This window comes from Ictidomys tridecemlineatus, chromosome 8 (genome assembly GCF_052094955.1).
Source record: "Ictidomys tridecemlineatus isolate mIctTri1 chromosome 8, mIctTri1.hap1, whole genome shotgun sequence".
NCBI lineage: Eukaryota > Metazoa > Chordata > Mammalia > Rodentia > Sciuridae > Ictidomys > Ictidomys tridecemlineatus.
The window spans coordinates 21,586,248-21,602,530 of record NC_135484.1 but is presented as its reverse complement, the minus strand read 5'-3'; the positions used below and the strand labels follow the sequence as shown (position 1 = coordinate 21,602,530).

Sequence of the window (16,283 nt, the reverse complement as noted above, 5' to 3'; positions counted from 1 at the left end):
CAAATATTTCTTTGAAACTTCTCCACGCCTTTTCAGGAATTACATGGTTTAATTTGCTGTATGTAGAAAAGTGGCCTGGTTAAACTCAATTTTGAAATGCTGAGTTTATTCTGCTCAGTGGTGAGAATAGTTTTCATGAGAACATTCCTCTAGTAGGAAGCTGTTTTCCCTTGCTGTATACAAAAAGAACATTTCAGAAGGATGGGAAACTTAATATTAAAGTTGTTAGCATTTAGATTTCCTGTTATGTGACTGCATGACTATCTTATGGGATTTAGGAACAGTGAAGTCAGGAAACAGAGAAACTGAAGAAGTAATCAAGAAAACCTCTTTGGCTTTAAAGAATCCCTAGCTGAAAATCAGATATTTATTCACTTCAGTTTAAACTAGAAAGTTTAATCTTTTCAACCATATTTATGTTCAGACCCACTTATTCTTAATTAAAATACAGATTGAAAACTTTCCCTCCTTTCAGTGAGTTATTTTGTGTAACATCAACTGTTCCAAAGTTTAAGCAGTGACACCATCACAATTGTTAATTATTTGGTAAACTGTGACTTCTTGCAACTGACAAGTGGCCCTTGTTCATGTGTCCCTGCCTAATGTGGTGTTATATGGACTGGACTCTGAAAATCTGTGGACACTATTCATCTGAATGAGGAACAGCATGGCTGGGACAGAGCCATTTTTGGCAGGTGAGCTGAATTTGATATCTGACTTATTAGAAGGGTCTTCATCTGGAATTAATTTGAGTATGGTTTTTCCAAAGCTGATAGGTGTCACTTTGTTCTGCCAAATGAATTTGTTTTAAAGAGTTATATGAAAACCAACAGCATAGGTATTCTATCAACATTGATTTTTTAAAAGTAAATAAATAAATTAATTAAAAGTGTGGCTACACAGCTTGTCATAGAAGTTGGCTACCAGTATCTAAATGCCAACCTGTAGAAGCAAAGAGTCAGTTGATGGCTTATATGAATATAGGGGATGTAAATCCTGAAAGGATTGATAATTTTGGTAATTCTCTCAACTGAAGTTTCTCAAAACCAGCAAGAGTGTTGTAGACATTTGATATTACTTGATTCTGGTGCTACTTTCAAGTTTTAAATCAGCATATGATGTATTTTGCTGTTAGGAGAATGTGACCAACCTCAATTTTGAAGCATATCATAATTTAGGCTGATTATATTCCCTACTTAAAGGTTTGATTTTATTTTGGAGAATAAAGTCACAGAAATTAAAACAAATTTGCTAATATTTTGTTTTATTTCACACACCACCCCTAGCCCCAAACTGTCTTTCACATCAGGCACTCAAATTGGCCAACATTTTAGCCGTCTGTAAACAGTGTCTGGAAACGGAACAAACATCATTTGCTCCTTGTTAATAATGGCAGTTCTCAGAGATAAAGGATTTTGCCTTCAAGAACCACAGATCAGAGGAGGCAGGGTGTGTGCAGCAAAGTTAACTGGCAGTGCTGGCACTGGGCTAAGTACCACTTAGTAATGGGGACCTTGGTACTTACTGATCCCTTGAAGGTTCTTTAAGTTTGTGCTTAGTTGCCCCCTTCTCCATAAGCTTTTTCCTGAGCATGTGTTTAAAAATAACATACCCGCTTTCTTGGCATTCTTTATCCTCCCCTGCTTTAGGTTTTCCATGACATTTGTGACATCTGAAACTCTTTTTTTTTGGTCTCCTCTCAGTAGAGGAAGGCAGAAAGTTTTTGCCTTATCCCAGTGTTTAAGATAGTCCCTGTCATTTGTAGAATCTCTAAGTAGGATATGAGTGAATGAGCACATGGGAAAGGCATTTCAGAAAATACTTAGAAGTAACTCTAGTGCTTGGACTTCCTGGGGTTAACAAGGAGGAAGACCTAAGATCCCAGAGAAGGAACAAAGTCGAGAAGAATTTGCCTGTATATTTTATTTGGTTTAAGCTGGTCCACGATTGGTTCAAAGCCACTTCAGATATTTCAGTGCTACTATTATATTTAATTCTGAATATTCTAACTGCTGTAAACTGTCCATTTGTCATCTGTGACACACTGTATCCCACAATATCATTGTGATGTCATCACATCAACTCAGGTAAACAATAGAACTCTGACTGCCTTGTGACCTTACTGTTAATATTGTCTATACTTTTGTTTCCTCATGTGTCTTGATACTGGTTTGCTTTCTCAAGTTTGTCCTAATTAAAAGATAGAAGAAAGATAAAGGGCAGAAGGTAAAAATTCTAATGGCCTTATGTTTTAGTTGTGAAACTTGCAAAATGTGCCCACTTTTCAAGTTAAGAGTAGAACTAATAGGCCTGTACATCTGTAGACCTATTCTCAATTTCATTTTATTCTTTCCCCTCAGGAAACTTTCAGTCATACATCAATGATCTAGGCTACTATGCATATTTTTTTCCCGAAATCATCTTTATGGTATATCTGAATGCAGAATCTTCTTTATTTTGGAACAGCTGAAAAAGAAGCATAAATCCAGCTCAATGAAGTCAGCATTTGCTGTGAAGGCATCCTTGAAAGGATAAACCAAACAGTCTCTGGGACTGACTTCAGTTTCTAGAGTTCATAGGAGTCCCATGTGTTCTTGTTATTGAGTGAGGTGATGAGTCCTAGGAAGTACCACTTTAGGAGAACGTGACTAATCTCAATTTTGAAGCATATTGTGATTTAGGCTGATTATACTCCATACTTAAAGATTTGATTTTATTCTGGAGAATAAAGTCACAGTAATTACAACAAGCTTGCTAATATTTTTATTCTACCCATCACCTGTAGCCCAAACTGTATCTTCTGAACCAGGAACTCAAGTTGGTTAACATTTTAGTTGTCTGTAAACAGTCTGGATCTGAAGAACTGTGCTTAGGGGGTTATATCTTCTGCTTCTGAGCTAACCAGGATCTATTCCCATCTCAAGATTAACATACAATCTTGTGGGATGAGATAAACATCCTTAGCACACCTTGACATAAAGATGTAAAGGAAAGAGCAGAAACTTCATTGGGTCATGGTCAAATGAGCCAAACAGAGAACAGAACGTTGGTCAGATTTCTTTGGATATACCACCCTAAGAACGTAAAGACATGTCTTGGCACTGATGGCCAAGTAGCATTGAATAGACTGAGCTTTGTTGTAGAATGGGTTGTAGGGCTCACCTAAGGTCAGTATTTTAAGTTATTTCCTAGTTGGATGATTAGATTACCAGGGAAGTTTTAATTCAATTCTGCCTGGAAGGTAAGGGTCTGGCAGGCAAGTTCTGGAAGCCTAGGAGAGGAAGAAGAGGCATGTAGTATTCTCTGCTTTCAGTGTAACTTTTTGTGAGGTTAGCCACTATAATTTACATGTGGACACATACATGTACACCTAGATACATGCACCTACAGTCAGTCCTCATTCATGGATTCTCTATTTGCAAATCTACCACTGGCTAAAATTTCCTTCTAACACCCAAAACTACTCAAGGCACTTTTACAGTCTTTTTTGGAGATATACATAGTCGTAAAAAAGGAACCCAACAAACACTCCCAAATGAGATCAAACAAGGTGTGCCCTCAGGTTTAAGGTCTCATATTGTAAACAAGTGCTCTTTTCAGGGTCAACTTAACTCTCCTTTTTTTTTCTGTTTCCATTCTTGGTACCTTTTTTTTTTTTTTTTTTTGATGATGATGATTTCATTGTTTAAAATGGCTGCCAAGCTTAGTGCTGAAGTGCCATCTAGTGTTCCTAAGCACCAGGCTGTGATGTGCCTTAAAGGCACGTGTGTTAGGTAAGTTTCATTCAGGCATGAATGCTAGTTGGCATGAATTCAATGCTATTGGGTCAGCAATATATATTAAGTAGATGTCTCTAAACAGGAACACACATTAAGTAAGGTTTTGTATTGATCCATTGTCAAATATTTTTTTGTTTGACCTGAGATCCACAGAAACCTAACCCTGCATTTCCGAGCAGCGGTACCGTATTTGCTAATTCAGGGATTCGGTGACTTTATAGGACCTAATTACCACAATGAGAAGGTCATATATGTGAATAAGTATCTGTACCTACCTAGCTGCCTGTTTTTTCTGTAGTGCCCACACCTTCAGCTGTCCCTTGCATTGGTCAGTGTACAGACCTTCTTTCCAGAGAAGAGGCAGCTAGAGAAACGAGCAGTCATCCAGAGGTTCCCCGCGGGATGTGAGGGATGGTGGTTCAGATTTCCTCTTGGTTCTTCATACTTTGACACTCTTCATCCTCATTCACCTGCACCAGTTACAGAGCTTCATGGTGCCCCAGGGTTCCTATGACTTGGGTTCTGTGGTGTGATGTGGTTCTCAGTTCTCCCCTGGGAAACAGATTTTGAAATAGTTCTAAGTCTTCCATGTCACTTACCATGTCTAACAGCTTTCTAGATCCCAGTTTTCTGTTGTTAACTTTCCTCTCTGTCCTCTGGGTTCTTTTTCCATGCCACTTTGTCCCCCTGACTGCAGTTTCATTGGAGCTTGGCAGAGAGAGTAAAATTAAATGGGGCATCCAAACTGAATGGTTTTTAGTTCCTTTTCTTATTTCATGACTTATGTTCCCTAGATTTAGTTGATAAATTGAGGCATTGTGGTAGCCCCTTGCCATAGGGCCATGGAAGATATTGATATTGCTAAATATTTGCATGTTCTGGACTGCAGAGAACCTAAGAATTCTTTGTTGACATGTGAATGAAGACATTGTCTTCCTTCTCTCCCATGCCATCTATCTCTAAAAGCATTTTTAACTTCCAGCTCAGAAAGGGAGTATCTAATCAGAATCTCTTATAAAGCTTTTGAGCTCAGATATTTATGAAGCTTGGTTTTATTTTTGATTTGGTAAGCAAAATAACTATTTCCTCATTTAAAAAATTTTCAAGTATCATAAACAAATGTTTAAAAAGAATAGCCACCATAATAGTTGACTAAGTATGAATCCAAGTAGAGGGGGAAAAGATAGAAATAGCTGTTGATCCCAGGTGTGTGGTGGTGGATGCCTGCAATCCCAGCAACTTGGGAGGCTGAGGCAGGAGGGTCACAAGTTGGAAGCCAGCACCAGCAACTTAGCAAGGCCCTATCTGAAAATTTAGAATTTAATAAAGAGCTGGGAATGTAGCTCAGTTGTAAAAATGTTACTGGGTTCAATCCCCAGTATGAAGGGAAGGGAAGAAAGGAATGTTGGTACTGTTATAGACATTTTCTATCAAAGGTGTTCTAATACATTTTTTTGAAAGTTACTCATTAACTCTGATTTTTTTAAAAAAGTAATGCATACTCTTTGTATAAAAAAAAACTTGAAAATGCAGGACACTAAAGAATAATCACATTTATTCTTACTCCCAGAGGTAGTTTCTGTGTGTGCATATGTCTTTTCAAACTTTCCTTGTAAGTATATGAATGCATAAAATTTATCAACATTTTCCATGTTATTCTCTCACAGAGCATTTTTAATTGTTATATTTTTATTTTTCAATTGTTAGTCTGTTCCTCTAAAGAGCCAAATAATATGATTATTTGCTCATACAGGTCATGTGGTCTCTGCTACAACTGCACAACTCTGCTGTGTAGTGTAAAAGCAACAATAGATACTAAACAAATGAGCATGACTGCTCCCATAAAACTTTATTTACAAAACATAGTCCCGGATTTGACCCACAGGCTTAGTTTGCTGACCCCTGGATAGTAATTTTGAATGTTTTTTTGACATGATTACAGCTTCACAAAAAGTTGCAAAATAGCATGCAGTGATCTCATACGTCCTTTACCCCATTTTCCCCAAGTTATATCTTAACTACAGTACCACATCAAAAGCAGGCAATTGACATTGGTACAATGTGTGTTTCTAGTTCTAAACTTTGTGTGTGTGTGTGTGTGTGTGTGTGTTAATACTGGGGATTGAACCCAGAGCGACTGTACCACTAAGCTACATCCTCAGCCTTTTTATTTTAAGGCAAGTTCTTGCAAACCTCTTGGCTCAGCCTACCAAGTCACTGGGATTACAGATGTGAGCTACCGTGCCCAGCAGTTCTATACCATTTAAATATGCATAACCACTACCACCGAAGAAGATAAAGATCGATTCCATCATGTGAAGATCTCCCTCATTCTACCCCTGTCACAACAGTTCCTATCCCTCGACAATCTAATGTTTCTCATCTGTTTAATTTTATATGTTGAGACTGACATTCAAATAGAATAATGCAGTATATGACTTTTAGAAATTGACTTTTTTTCCTCAAGATTTAGGTCCAGCTAGGTTATTGCAAGTATCAATACTATTCCTTTTTATTGCTGTGTAATATTTTAGGGTATGGATATACCACAGTTTAACCATTCACCTACTGAGGGAATTTTGGTTATTGCAAAGGGTTCTTTTAAGGTTGTAATGATTTTCATGTGATTCAATGTATGGTGCCATAATCTATGCAACTCTTTGATCCCCACGCTCAGTTTCGATGGCGAGGAAATAGACAAGCTTCAAACTTGGGCATGTAGTAGTCTGTCTGTATCCAAGTTTTGAATTGAATCTTATTGTGACTTTTCTGCTTTGTACTGGGGATTGCACCCAGGGGCTTTTACCACTGAACTATAACCTCAGTTCTTTTTATTTATGTATTTTTTTTAAGACAGTGTCTTGCTAAATTGCTGAGGCTGGACTCAAATTTGTGATCCTCGTGTCTCAGCCTCCCAAAAAGCTGGGACTATATAGGTGTGTGCCCCTGCACCTGGCATATCTGTCATTATTTTATACTGTTTGAATTAATTAAAACTCACTGATTTAAACCCAAGGTCATTGATTCTCTAGGAATTTCTAGTTGCTTTGAAGGTTACATGCTGACATAGTAGATTTATAGTTATAGTGCTGATTGAATTTATAGTCTGAATACTTGTAGATGGAGACTCAGGTTCCGGTCTCAAGGTTACCTGAGGTTTTAGAAACATCACCCAACCTTGAGTCTCCATTTTCTTCTCTGTTAAAATAGTACCAACGATGTCTTTCAGGGGTGCTATGAAGGACAAATAAATAGAGAAGGGTTTTGGGAAAAGGAGAACATATAAATGTTAGTCATATTCATAAAAAGAGTTATCCTTTGCAAGTGTTTTAGAAAAAGCAACATTTTACATTTTTATTTACAAGTAAGCATGTGGAGGGTTGGGGTAACTTTGATGAAAGTAAAATTTAAGACCCAGTTTTAGAGTCCGGAGGCCCAAAGAAGAAAGGGGAAGAGAGATCTTCGTGTGTGCTGAGGTAGATGACCCGAGTTGAAAATACGATACCAATTAACAGACGTGAGAAAAAAACTGTTTAAATCAACAACGTCTGCAGCAGGCTACCATCTGCTTCCTGTTAACCAGACCTTCCTTTTGCAAATTGTCTCCCCCTGGTTTCCATGACCCTGCTCTCTCCTGCTTCTCCTGGCTTGTCGTCCTCCTTTTCTTGGCCCTTCAATGTGAGTTTCCCCCAAGGATCTTCTGTGCACTTCTCTCTCCATGACTCCTTCCCTGGCAGTCTCTGCCTTGACTTCATTCCTCAAAGCCTGCATCTGTGTGTCTGACCCTGACCTCCCCGTTTCCCTCCTGCTGGCTGCATGACTCGATTTCAACTCTGTGCTTCCAAGACTGAGGTCATTTTCCTCCCTAAGATGGCCTTCCTTCAAGCTCCCTGTTTCCATCCGCAGCCCCACGTCTTCTCAGGCCCTCTGCCTGTGAGCTGAGCATGGTCCTCAGCTCCCTTCTCTCTCTGCCACAATCCACCCCCACCCCCACCCCCAGGCTACTCAGGGCATAGAATCTTTGACATGGTTCCCTTTCCATTGCAGGCATCCACTTTCAGCTTTTAAATCAAACTCCCTTCTTCTCTTCTCACCTGTGTTATGTGACTCTTCCACTTTCAGTTCAGTCCCTGGTTGTTCCCTTATTTGTAAAGCCCACACGATGATTCTAATATCAAATCTCCATGCTCAGACCTCAAACTGCTTTTTAAAATCTTTACATACGGCAGAGAAACCAAAAGGAAGTTATATATATGAGAAATTTTTAAACCTTCAGAATTTTGTTTTTCTTTTGATACTTTTCTAACCACTTAAAAAAATTGTCTTCCTTTTTTTTTTTTTTTTTTTTGTGGTACTGGGGATTGAACCGAGGGCACTTAATCACTGAGTCACATCCCCAGCCCTTTTTTATTTTTATTTAGAGACAGGCTCTCACTGGGTTGCTTAGGGCTTTGCTAAATTGCTGAGGCTGGCTTTGAAATTGCGATCCTTCTGCCTCAGCCTCCCGAATCTCTGGAATTATAGGCATGTACCACCACACTCATCCATCTTTCTATTTTTCTAGGCTGAACCTCATATATGGTTTCTCTCTTAGGATTTCCACAGAGCTGCATATAGTAGATATTTGATTTATTGAATGAGTGAGTGGCCCTATGGTAGAAATTCAGTTCTTGTTTGGCTTACACCTTCAACCAGGACTTACTGAGCACCTCACTGTGGGCTTTTTGAGGCACTGGGGCTATCATAGGCAGTTAGGCCTTCAGCCGAGTAAAGAATCCCAAAGATGATAATGTTGGATCATTTATAACCTTATGCTAAGGTACTGACTTTGTACTTAGGTCTTAAGCATAGCTATTTAAGAATATCTGAAACACCAAATAAATAGACTCTGGTTTGACTAAAGGTGATGGAATTTACTTGTTTAGCAAAGTGAGAAGTTTATATGAGGAAAGAAAAACAGGTGAGTTTACAAAGGATCTTTTAAGAGGAGGAAGCAGAGGTGGAGAGGGAAAAGACAGAGTGCCTCAGGCTATTGAGGTCACCTCTAGTCAGTCACTTCTTCTCGGCCAGGCAATTCCATGAAACTAACATAATGTGCTCTTGAATCTTATGCAGATGGCAATCAGGAGTTATTTCCCTGTGAAGTCTGTGGAAGACGCTTTGCAGCAGATGTTCTGGTAAACATGAAGACATTTTGTATAGATGTGTTTCGTTAAAGTTAAATGAACTGTCAAGTCAGTGAGGAGGTGGTGGTGCCAAGATTAAAGACAGATGTGGAGGGGAGACAAGGAAAGAGAAGAGCATCACCTATGGCTGCCAGGCTTGGAGGACACTGAGGCAGGCTGCCGCCGCCACGTTGAAAAGTGACCCTACTTACCACCGTCTTCCTAAAACCATGCCAGATGAAAGGGTCTTGGCACAGCTGGTTATCCCTTGAGAGGTTTTGGCTCTTCCGCCTTTTCTTTAAGCATCAAAAATTCAAATTTCAAGGCCAAAACACCAGGGAAATTAGCTAGTCTAGAGGAATGAGCATTGAATTTCAGGCATCTGGAAACTTGGCTTTTAGCCGCAAATTTGTCACTATTCTGACAAGTCCTTTAGCCTTCCTGTTTTCTGCTTTGCCACGTATACAGAGCCCTCCAATTTCAGGGTTTTTAGACCATTTGAACAAAATAATATATGGATATAAGGCCTGCTCCAAATTCAAGCTGTGTATCAAGTTCCCTGGTTTGATGGCTATCAAGTTGAATAAAAGCTTATTTCAAAGTTAGGGGGTCAAGCAGATGATAGACCCCAACATTGTAAAGATTCCCAAGAAAGATTATTTTTTTAAAAAAAAATCTAAGATGACAAGACAATCATTGGTCAAGACATTTCAGATCAAGGACACTTTCATGGAACATAAAGGATTTGGACTAGAATCTACATTTGGAGGCTATACAATAAACTGGTGGGTTTTACTTAGGGATTTTAAAAATAAAATATCTGTTCTTTTAGTTTTCCTGCATTATAGCTCCTTGAAACCAGAGGGGAAGCTCACAGGACCTGCTCTGGCCCTCTAATTCACCAGGGCACTGCCCTTACCTTTGCCAGCTTGGAGCTGTACCTCCTGAGAGTAGTGAGACCTAGGAGGTTCATACGGAGAGGGATCACTAAATGTCAAGTGTGTTTTGGAAGTTCTGGGTTTTACTCCCTAAGCTTATCTCCAGACTACAGGGAGCAACATTTGATCAAGTGATCTGATCTCTCTCCTTCAGTTTAACCAGACGCATTGATTTTTATAGTCTGTATTTTGTTGAGTCTGGACAACGCAACTTTGTAAATGATAGTTATTATGTGGTACATATCCACCAAGGAAGAGGGTGAAGAAGTTGATGTGACCCCATAGGGGCACAAGAACTGATTTAAGAAGGTGTACATAGGCAGAGCTCTATGTGAGTGTCCTCCAGTCCTTGTGCCAGAAATGTTGAGTACCTGTAGGATTACTGGTTGGAGCAAACAGCATAGTGCCCAAGTTTTAAAGTTAAACATAAAAGCAAAGTTGAAGCTGTGTAGCTATTGTGTTTAGCCTTCCACTACTCTAACAAAATATGTGAGATAATCCATTGGTAGAGAGAGAAGGTTTATTTTGACTCTCTGTTTTGGAGGACCCAGACCATGATCAACTGGCCTTGTTGCTTTGGACTTGTGGCAAGGCAGCTAGCACATCGTGATGATAGAAGCATGTATTAGAGCAAGATCACTCACCTCATAGCTAGGAAGCAAAGGAAAGCAGGAAGGAAGGGACTGGAGTCCCACAATCTACTTTAAGGATATGCCCCAAATGACCTCAAGATCTCCTGCTTTAGGAGGGGTTAATCTCTAGGTTCCATAACTTCCCTGTAGCACCAGTCTGAGGACCAAGCCTTTAAGGCTTGGGCCTTTGGGAGATGATCAAGATCCAAGGAGCTGTAAAGGGCCTTGTATTGTCTTTGACCAAACACATTATCTAGTTCCATGTAAGATGGTTGAAGAGAACCAACTAGATTTGATCTGCTGTGGTCTGAGAGTTAAGGAAAATGTAGGTTCTGAAGGAGCAAGCCAGTCACTATGGGGAGAGTGCGGGTAAGTACACCTAGGGATTAAAAACTTTGTAATGTGCATTTTCAAAATTCCAATCCCTTCCCTTCCTTGTCTAGGAAAGACATGGACCAATATGTAGAAAACTCTTCAACAAAAAGCGTAAACCTTTCAACTCCTTGAAGCAAAGATTACAGGGCACTGACATTCTTACAGTGAGGAAGACTACTCACTCCCAGGTACTAGCAATATCTTCTTCATTGTTCTTTATTATAGTAAGTACACTGAAGCCCATTCCTCAGTTCTATGGTTTTATTTTTGCTTGATAAGGCATTGTAATGTCATTTAAGTATAATTTGCCTTTATCCTTCTCTTTATAATCTTGGTCACTTAGATTTCCAAATATATTTCAGACACTTTCCAGATGTGGAAAAAAAATCTTGTTTATGCTTTCATTACAGTGATTTTAAATTTAGCAATTAAGAAAGTCACATTTAATCTTGCCATTTGTCTTCCTTTAAAGTTGTATAGCTTGTTTTTCTGATCATTGTTATTATTTATTTTTTGTAGCATTGGGGATGAAACCCAGGGCTTCATGCATGCTAGGAAAGCACTCTACCACTGAATTACATTCCCCAGCCCCAGATTTTTATTTTTGTTTTTCCTTACTATTGTGACTTGCAGACTTTATGACCATACTGTCCAAATCTCTTTAAATAGAACTTTTGAAAAATAAATTCTCCTTTTTCTCCGAATTTCACAGTCTTGGTTCTATAAGTTCAGATCCCAGATCCCAGCTGTTTAAGAAATTGTAATTGAGGGGTATATAGCCTACACTAATATTGGTTGGTTTTCTTACAGCATCAACCTGTAAGGAAATCTAACTGGAGACAGCAGCATGAAGACTTCATTAATGCAATTCGATCAGCAAAGCAGTGCACACTTGCCATTAAAGAAGGCCGGCCTCTCCCACCTCCACCCCCTCCATCCATCAATCCAGGTGTGTACACTTTTTGGTTCACTTTTGAGACTCAGTTTGGCTTTTTTTTTTTTGTACCTGGAATTGAACCCAAGGGAGCTCAACCACTTGAGCCATATTCCCAACTCTCTTTATTATTTATTTTGAGACAGGGTCTCACTAAATTCCCTAGAGCCTTGCTAAATTGCTGAAGCTATCTTTGAGCTTGCGATCCTCCTACATCAGCCTCCTGAGTCACTGGGAAAAAAATTACTTTTATGTAATTGTGTGCACTTCCACACCCAGCTTCTGTTTAACTTTTGGCCCAATCATCATACCTCCTATATACTCTAAAATGATAGTAGCAATTACATAAAAGTAATTTTTTTTTTTTTTTTTTGGAACCAGGGATTGAACTCGGGAGCCCTTGACCACTGAGCCACATCCCTAGCCCTTTTTTGTATTTTATTTAGAGACAGGATGTCACTGAGTTGCTTAGTGCCTAGTGAGAAGTAATTTTATTGGGCTGGGGATGTGGCTCAAGTGGCAGCACGCTCGCCTGGCATGCTCAGGGTGCTGGGTTCGACCCTCAGCACCACATTAAAAAATAAATAAATAAATAAAGATTTTGTGTCCACCAAAAACTGAAAAATATTAAAAAAATTCTTTCTCTCTCTCTCTTAAAAAAAAGTAATTTTTATCAATTATGTAAAATTAAAAGTAAATGTATATGTTTGTATAATGTATATAGTATATATTATCCTTTCCCCCAACCAATTCTGCATATTCTGTTTCTTTCTGTCTCAACATGAGATAACCACTGTGCCTTTTTGGTGCTATTATGTGACTCCAGGGGATACCATTTGCACCGTGACTAAGAACAAGGAGCTTTGCAGAACTGAGTTTAAGCAGTTCCACAAGAGTTCCATGGAGTTTCAGATATCCACAGCTCTTTTTTTTTTTTTTTAATGATTTAGTGGCTCATAGCTTTGTTATTCCAACCTTTTTATTTTGAAATTTTTCACATCTAGAAAAGAGGAAGGAAGAGTAGCATGGTCACCCATATACCTTCTGCTGACATTTGACAGTGTTAACATTTCTCTTTCTCTCTCTGGCAGACCATTTAAAAGTTAAGTTTCAAATATCCACACTTTATCCTTAGATATTTCAATATACATTTTTTAACATAAGTACATTTTCCTGTATAACCACAATGCTATTCTCACACTTAAAACACAATCTCATGTTTTCCCAGTTATTTTAAGAATGTCTTTCAAACTTCTCTCACCCCAGCCCCAGACCCGGCCCAAGCCACAATCCAGGATTCAGTCAAGGGTTACATGCTGCCCTTTGTTTTCTTTTCCGTTTTTTTAAATCTTACCCTACCAGACTGTTTGTCTTTTAGAATGCCTCATGTTCTATATTTGTCTGCTTGTTTAGTCATATTAATATTTAACTTGTTCCTTTATCCCATATTTTTCAATTGGAAGTTAGGGTCAGAGGCTCAGTTGGGTTAATTTTAATCCTTTATCAAATATATGATTTGCAAATATTTCCTACCATTCTGTGTACCGCCTCTTGATTTTCTTGATAGTGGCCTTTAAAGTACTAAATTTTTGAATTTGGACAAATTCTAGTTAATTTACTTTTTTCTTCTCATGTACCTGCTTTTGGGTCATATCCAAAAAAAAAAAAAAAAAAAAAGCCAGATCTAAAGCTACAACTCTTGTCCCCTGTGTTTTCTTTTTTAAATAGTTTTAGCTCTTATGTTTAAAAGGTCTTTGATCCAGTCTGAGTTAATGTTTGTGTGTGCCTTAAGGTAAGTTTTCAAATCCATTCTTGGACAAGTAGATAACCAGTTATCTTAACACCATTTAAAGACTGTTTTCCCCATTAAATGATCCAGGCACTCTTATTAAAACTCAATTGACAGTATATTTGAGGGTTTAATTTGGACTTTCTGTTCTGTTCCATTGTCTGATAAATCTGTCTTTATGGCAGTACCACCCTATTTTGTTGGCCATAACATGACAGTTTTGAAATTAGGAATTGAGTGAGTGCTTCAAAATATAACCAAAGTGGTTCTGCTTATTTCTGAGTTCTTTGAGATTCCATATAGAATTTAGAATTTTTTTCTATGGCTGTAAAAAATACTATTTGTGGATTTTAACAGAGATTTGATTGAACCCATGGGTCATTTTGAATAGTAGTGTCACTTTAGTAATATTGTCTTACAATCCTTGGACACAGGATGTCTTTTCATTTATTTATGTTTTCTTAAATTTATTTCAGCAGTATTTTGTAGTTTTTAGTGTACAAGTCTTTTGCCCTCCTTGGTTAGATTTATTCCTATGTATTTTATTATTTTTAATTTTACTATAAATGAAATTGTTAACTTTTCAGAGTGTTCATTGCTAGCATATAAAAGTGCAACTTATTTTGATACGCTGACTTTGTATCCTGCATCTTTGCTGGGTATATTTATTATCTCTAATAAATATTTTTGTAGAATCTTCAGATTCTCCACATATTTGAGTGTCATCTTTAAGTGTCATCTCTCTATTTCTCATGCCTTTTATTTCTTTCTTGTGCCTAAATCTTCCAGCAAGAACTTTCAATATTATGTTGAATAGAAGTGGCAAAAGTGGGCATCCTTGTCTTGTTTTCCATTTGAATATGATGTTAGCTATAGGTTGTAATTTTCTATTTAAAGAATAAATAATAGCACATTTGGATAATATACAAAATTAGAATGAAATATGTGAAAAAAATAGCACAAGGTTGAGTGAGGAAAGTGGGTGTATATTGTAGTGTGTTGCATTATATGTGAATAAGTATAGTATTATTTTAAGATAGATTTGAAGTTACTTGAGTAACCACCCAAAAATATTGAGGTGTAGCTAATAATGCAATACATCAAACAGAGATGAAATGGAGGAGACCAATCCAAAAGAGGACAGGAAAAGACGGGGGCAGGTGGGGTGGATAACAGAGAACAGATGGGGAAAAGACAAATAACAGGATGAAAGATTGAAGCCTAGCCATGTGAATAATTTCATATTAATGACCTACAAACTCCAGAAAAAAGACCAGGATCATCAACCTGAATAATAGATCAAAAGTCAACTCTTATATGTTTTTCATAAGAAGCACAAGTGGCTATGCTAATATCAAGCAAAATAAACTTCAGGGCAAGTGTTTACAGAGATAATGATTCAAAAGATGTACTCCTTAGGAAGATCTATCAATTCTAAATATTTATATATATATATAGTAACAGCTTTAATGAATGTGAAACAAAAACTGACACAATTGGAAGGAGAAGCATACAAACTCACAATTATATTTGGAGACTTTATTATTACTCTCTGAGTAATAATAGAATATATGCAGAAAAGTCAGTTAAGAGTTAGAAAATTTGAGCAGCAATAGCAACAGTGGGATTAACACCACTTTCAAGTCCACATGGACCATTCGCCCACAATAGACCAACTTGTAGAACCACAAAGTGGTTTTCAATAAACCATTAAAAGTATTGAAGATCGTATAGAATATGTTCTCTGACCACTATAAAATTAGAAATTATTGAAAAAAATCATGAAAATTTCTGAGTATCTAGAACCTAACAAGTCTTTTCTAAATAGCCCACATATTTAAAAAGAAATCTCAGGAGAAATCAGAAAATCTTTTTAGGGGCTGAGGTTGTAGTTCAGTGGCAGAGCACTTGCCTAGCATATATAAAGCACTAGGTTCCATCCTTAGCACCACATAAAAATAAACAAGGGCATTCTGTCCAAAATTTTTTTTTAATTTTTTAAACTTAATAATAATTAAAATATATTGAAACATGGGATTCAGCTTATGTGGTGACTAGAGAGAATTTTATAGCTTTAAATTTTAGGAATAACGAAAGATTTAAATCAATTATCTTAAACTTTCTCCTTAAAAAGTTAGAAGGGATTCGGATTTAGCTCAATCATAGAGTAGTTGCCTAGCTTGTGTTCAATTCCAGCAATGTAAAAAAGAAGGAAAAAACCAATTGAAACCTAAATTAAGAATATAACAAATGTAATTCATCAAATAACAAAATATTTTTAAAAGCCATGATCATCTCAAAAGAGAAAAAGCCTTTGACAAAGTGAAACACCTATACATATTTAAAACAAAATAAGAAGCCTATCAGTGAAATAGAAATAGAAGGAAACTTCATCCATAAAGGACATTTTAAAGAAATCTACAGCTTATATCACACTTAATGGTAATAAAACAAACTGAGATCAGCAAGAAAGCAAAGATATCTATTCTGACCACTTCTATTCAACACTACTAGAGGTAGTACCCAGTATAATAAGGCAAGAAATTGTGTGTGTGTGTGTGTGTGTGTGTGTGTGTGTGTGTATAAGAGAGAGAGAAGAAAAATTGGAGAGGTAGAAATTAAACTATCTTTATTCATGGACAACATGTTTATAAAGAAAGAAAAGTAGAAA

General features: G+C 37.4%; 1 protein-coding gene across 1 annotated transcript in view; it reads left to right on the top strand.

The window, feature by feature from the left end:
- Positions 1-79: 79 nt before the first annotated feature.
- Zc2hc1b (zinc finger C2HC-type containing 1B) overlaps positions 80-16,283 on the top strand; it is a 45,854-nt gene continuing 29,650 nt past the window's right edge. The window contains exons 1-4 of the mRNA XM_005334846.4: positions 80-695; positions 8,895-8,956; positions 10,958-11,077; positions 11,700-11,838. Coding sequence (XP_005334903.1) covers positions 656-695; positions 8,895-8,956; positions 10,958-11,077; positions 11,700-11,838 — 361 coding nt within the window. The 5' untranslated portion in view covers positions 80-655. The remainder of the gene's footprint in view (positions 696-8,894; positions 8,957-10,957; positions 11,078-11,699; positions 11,839-16,283) is intronic.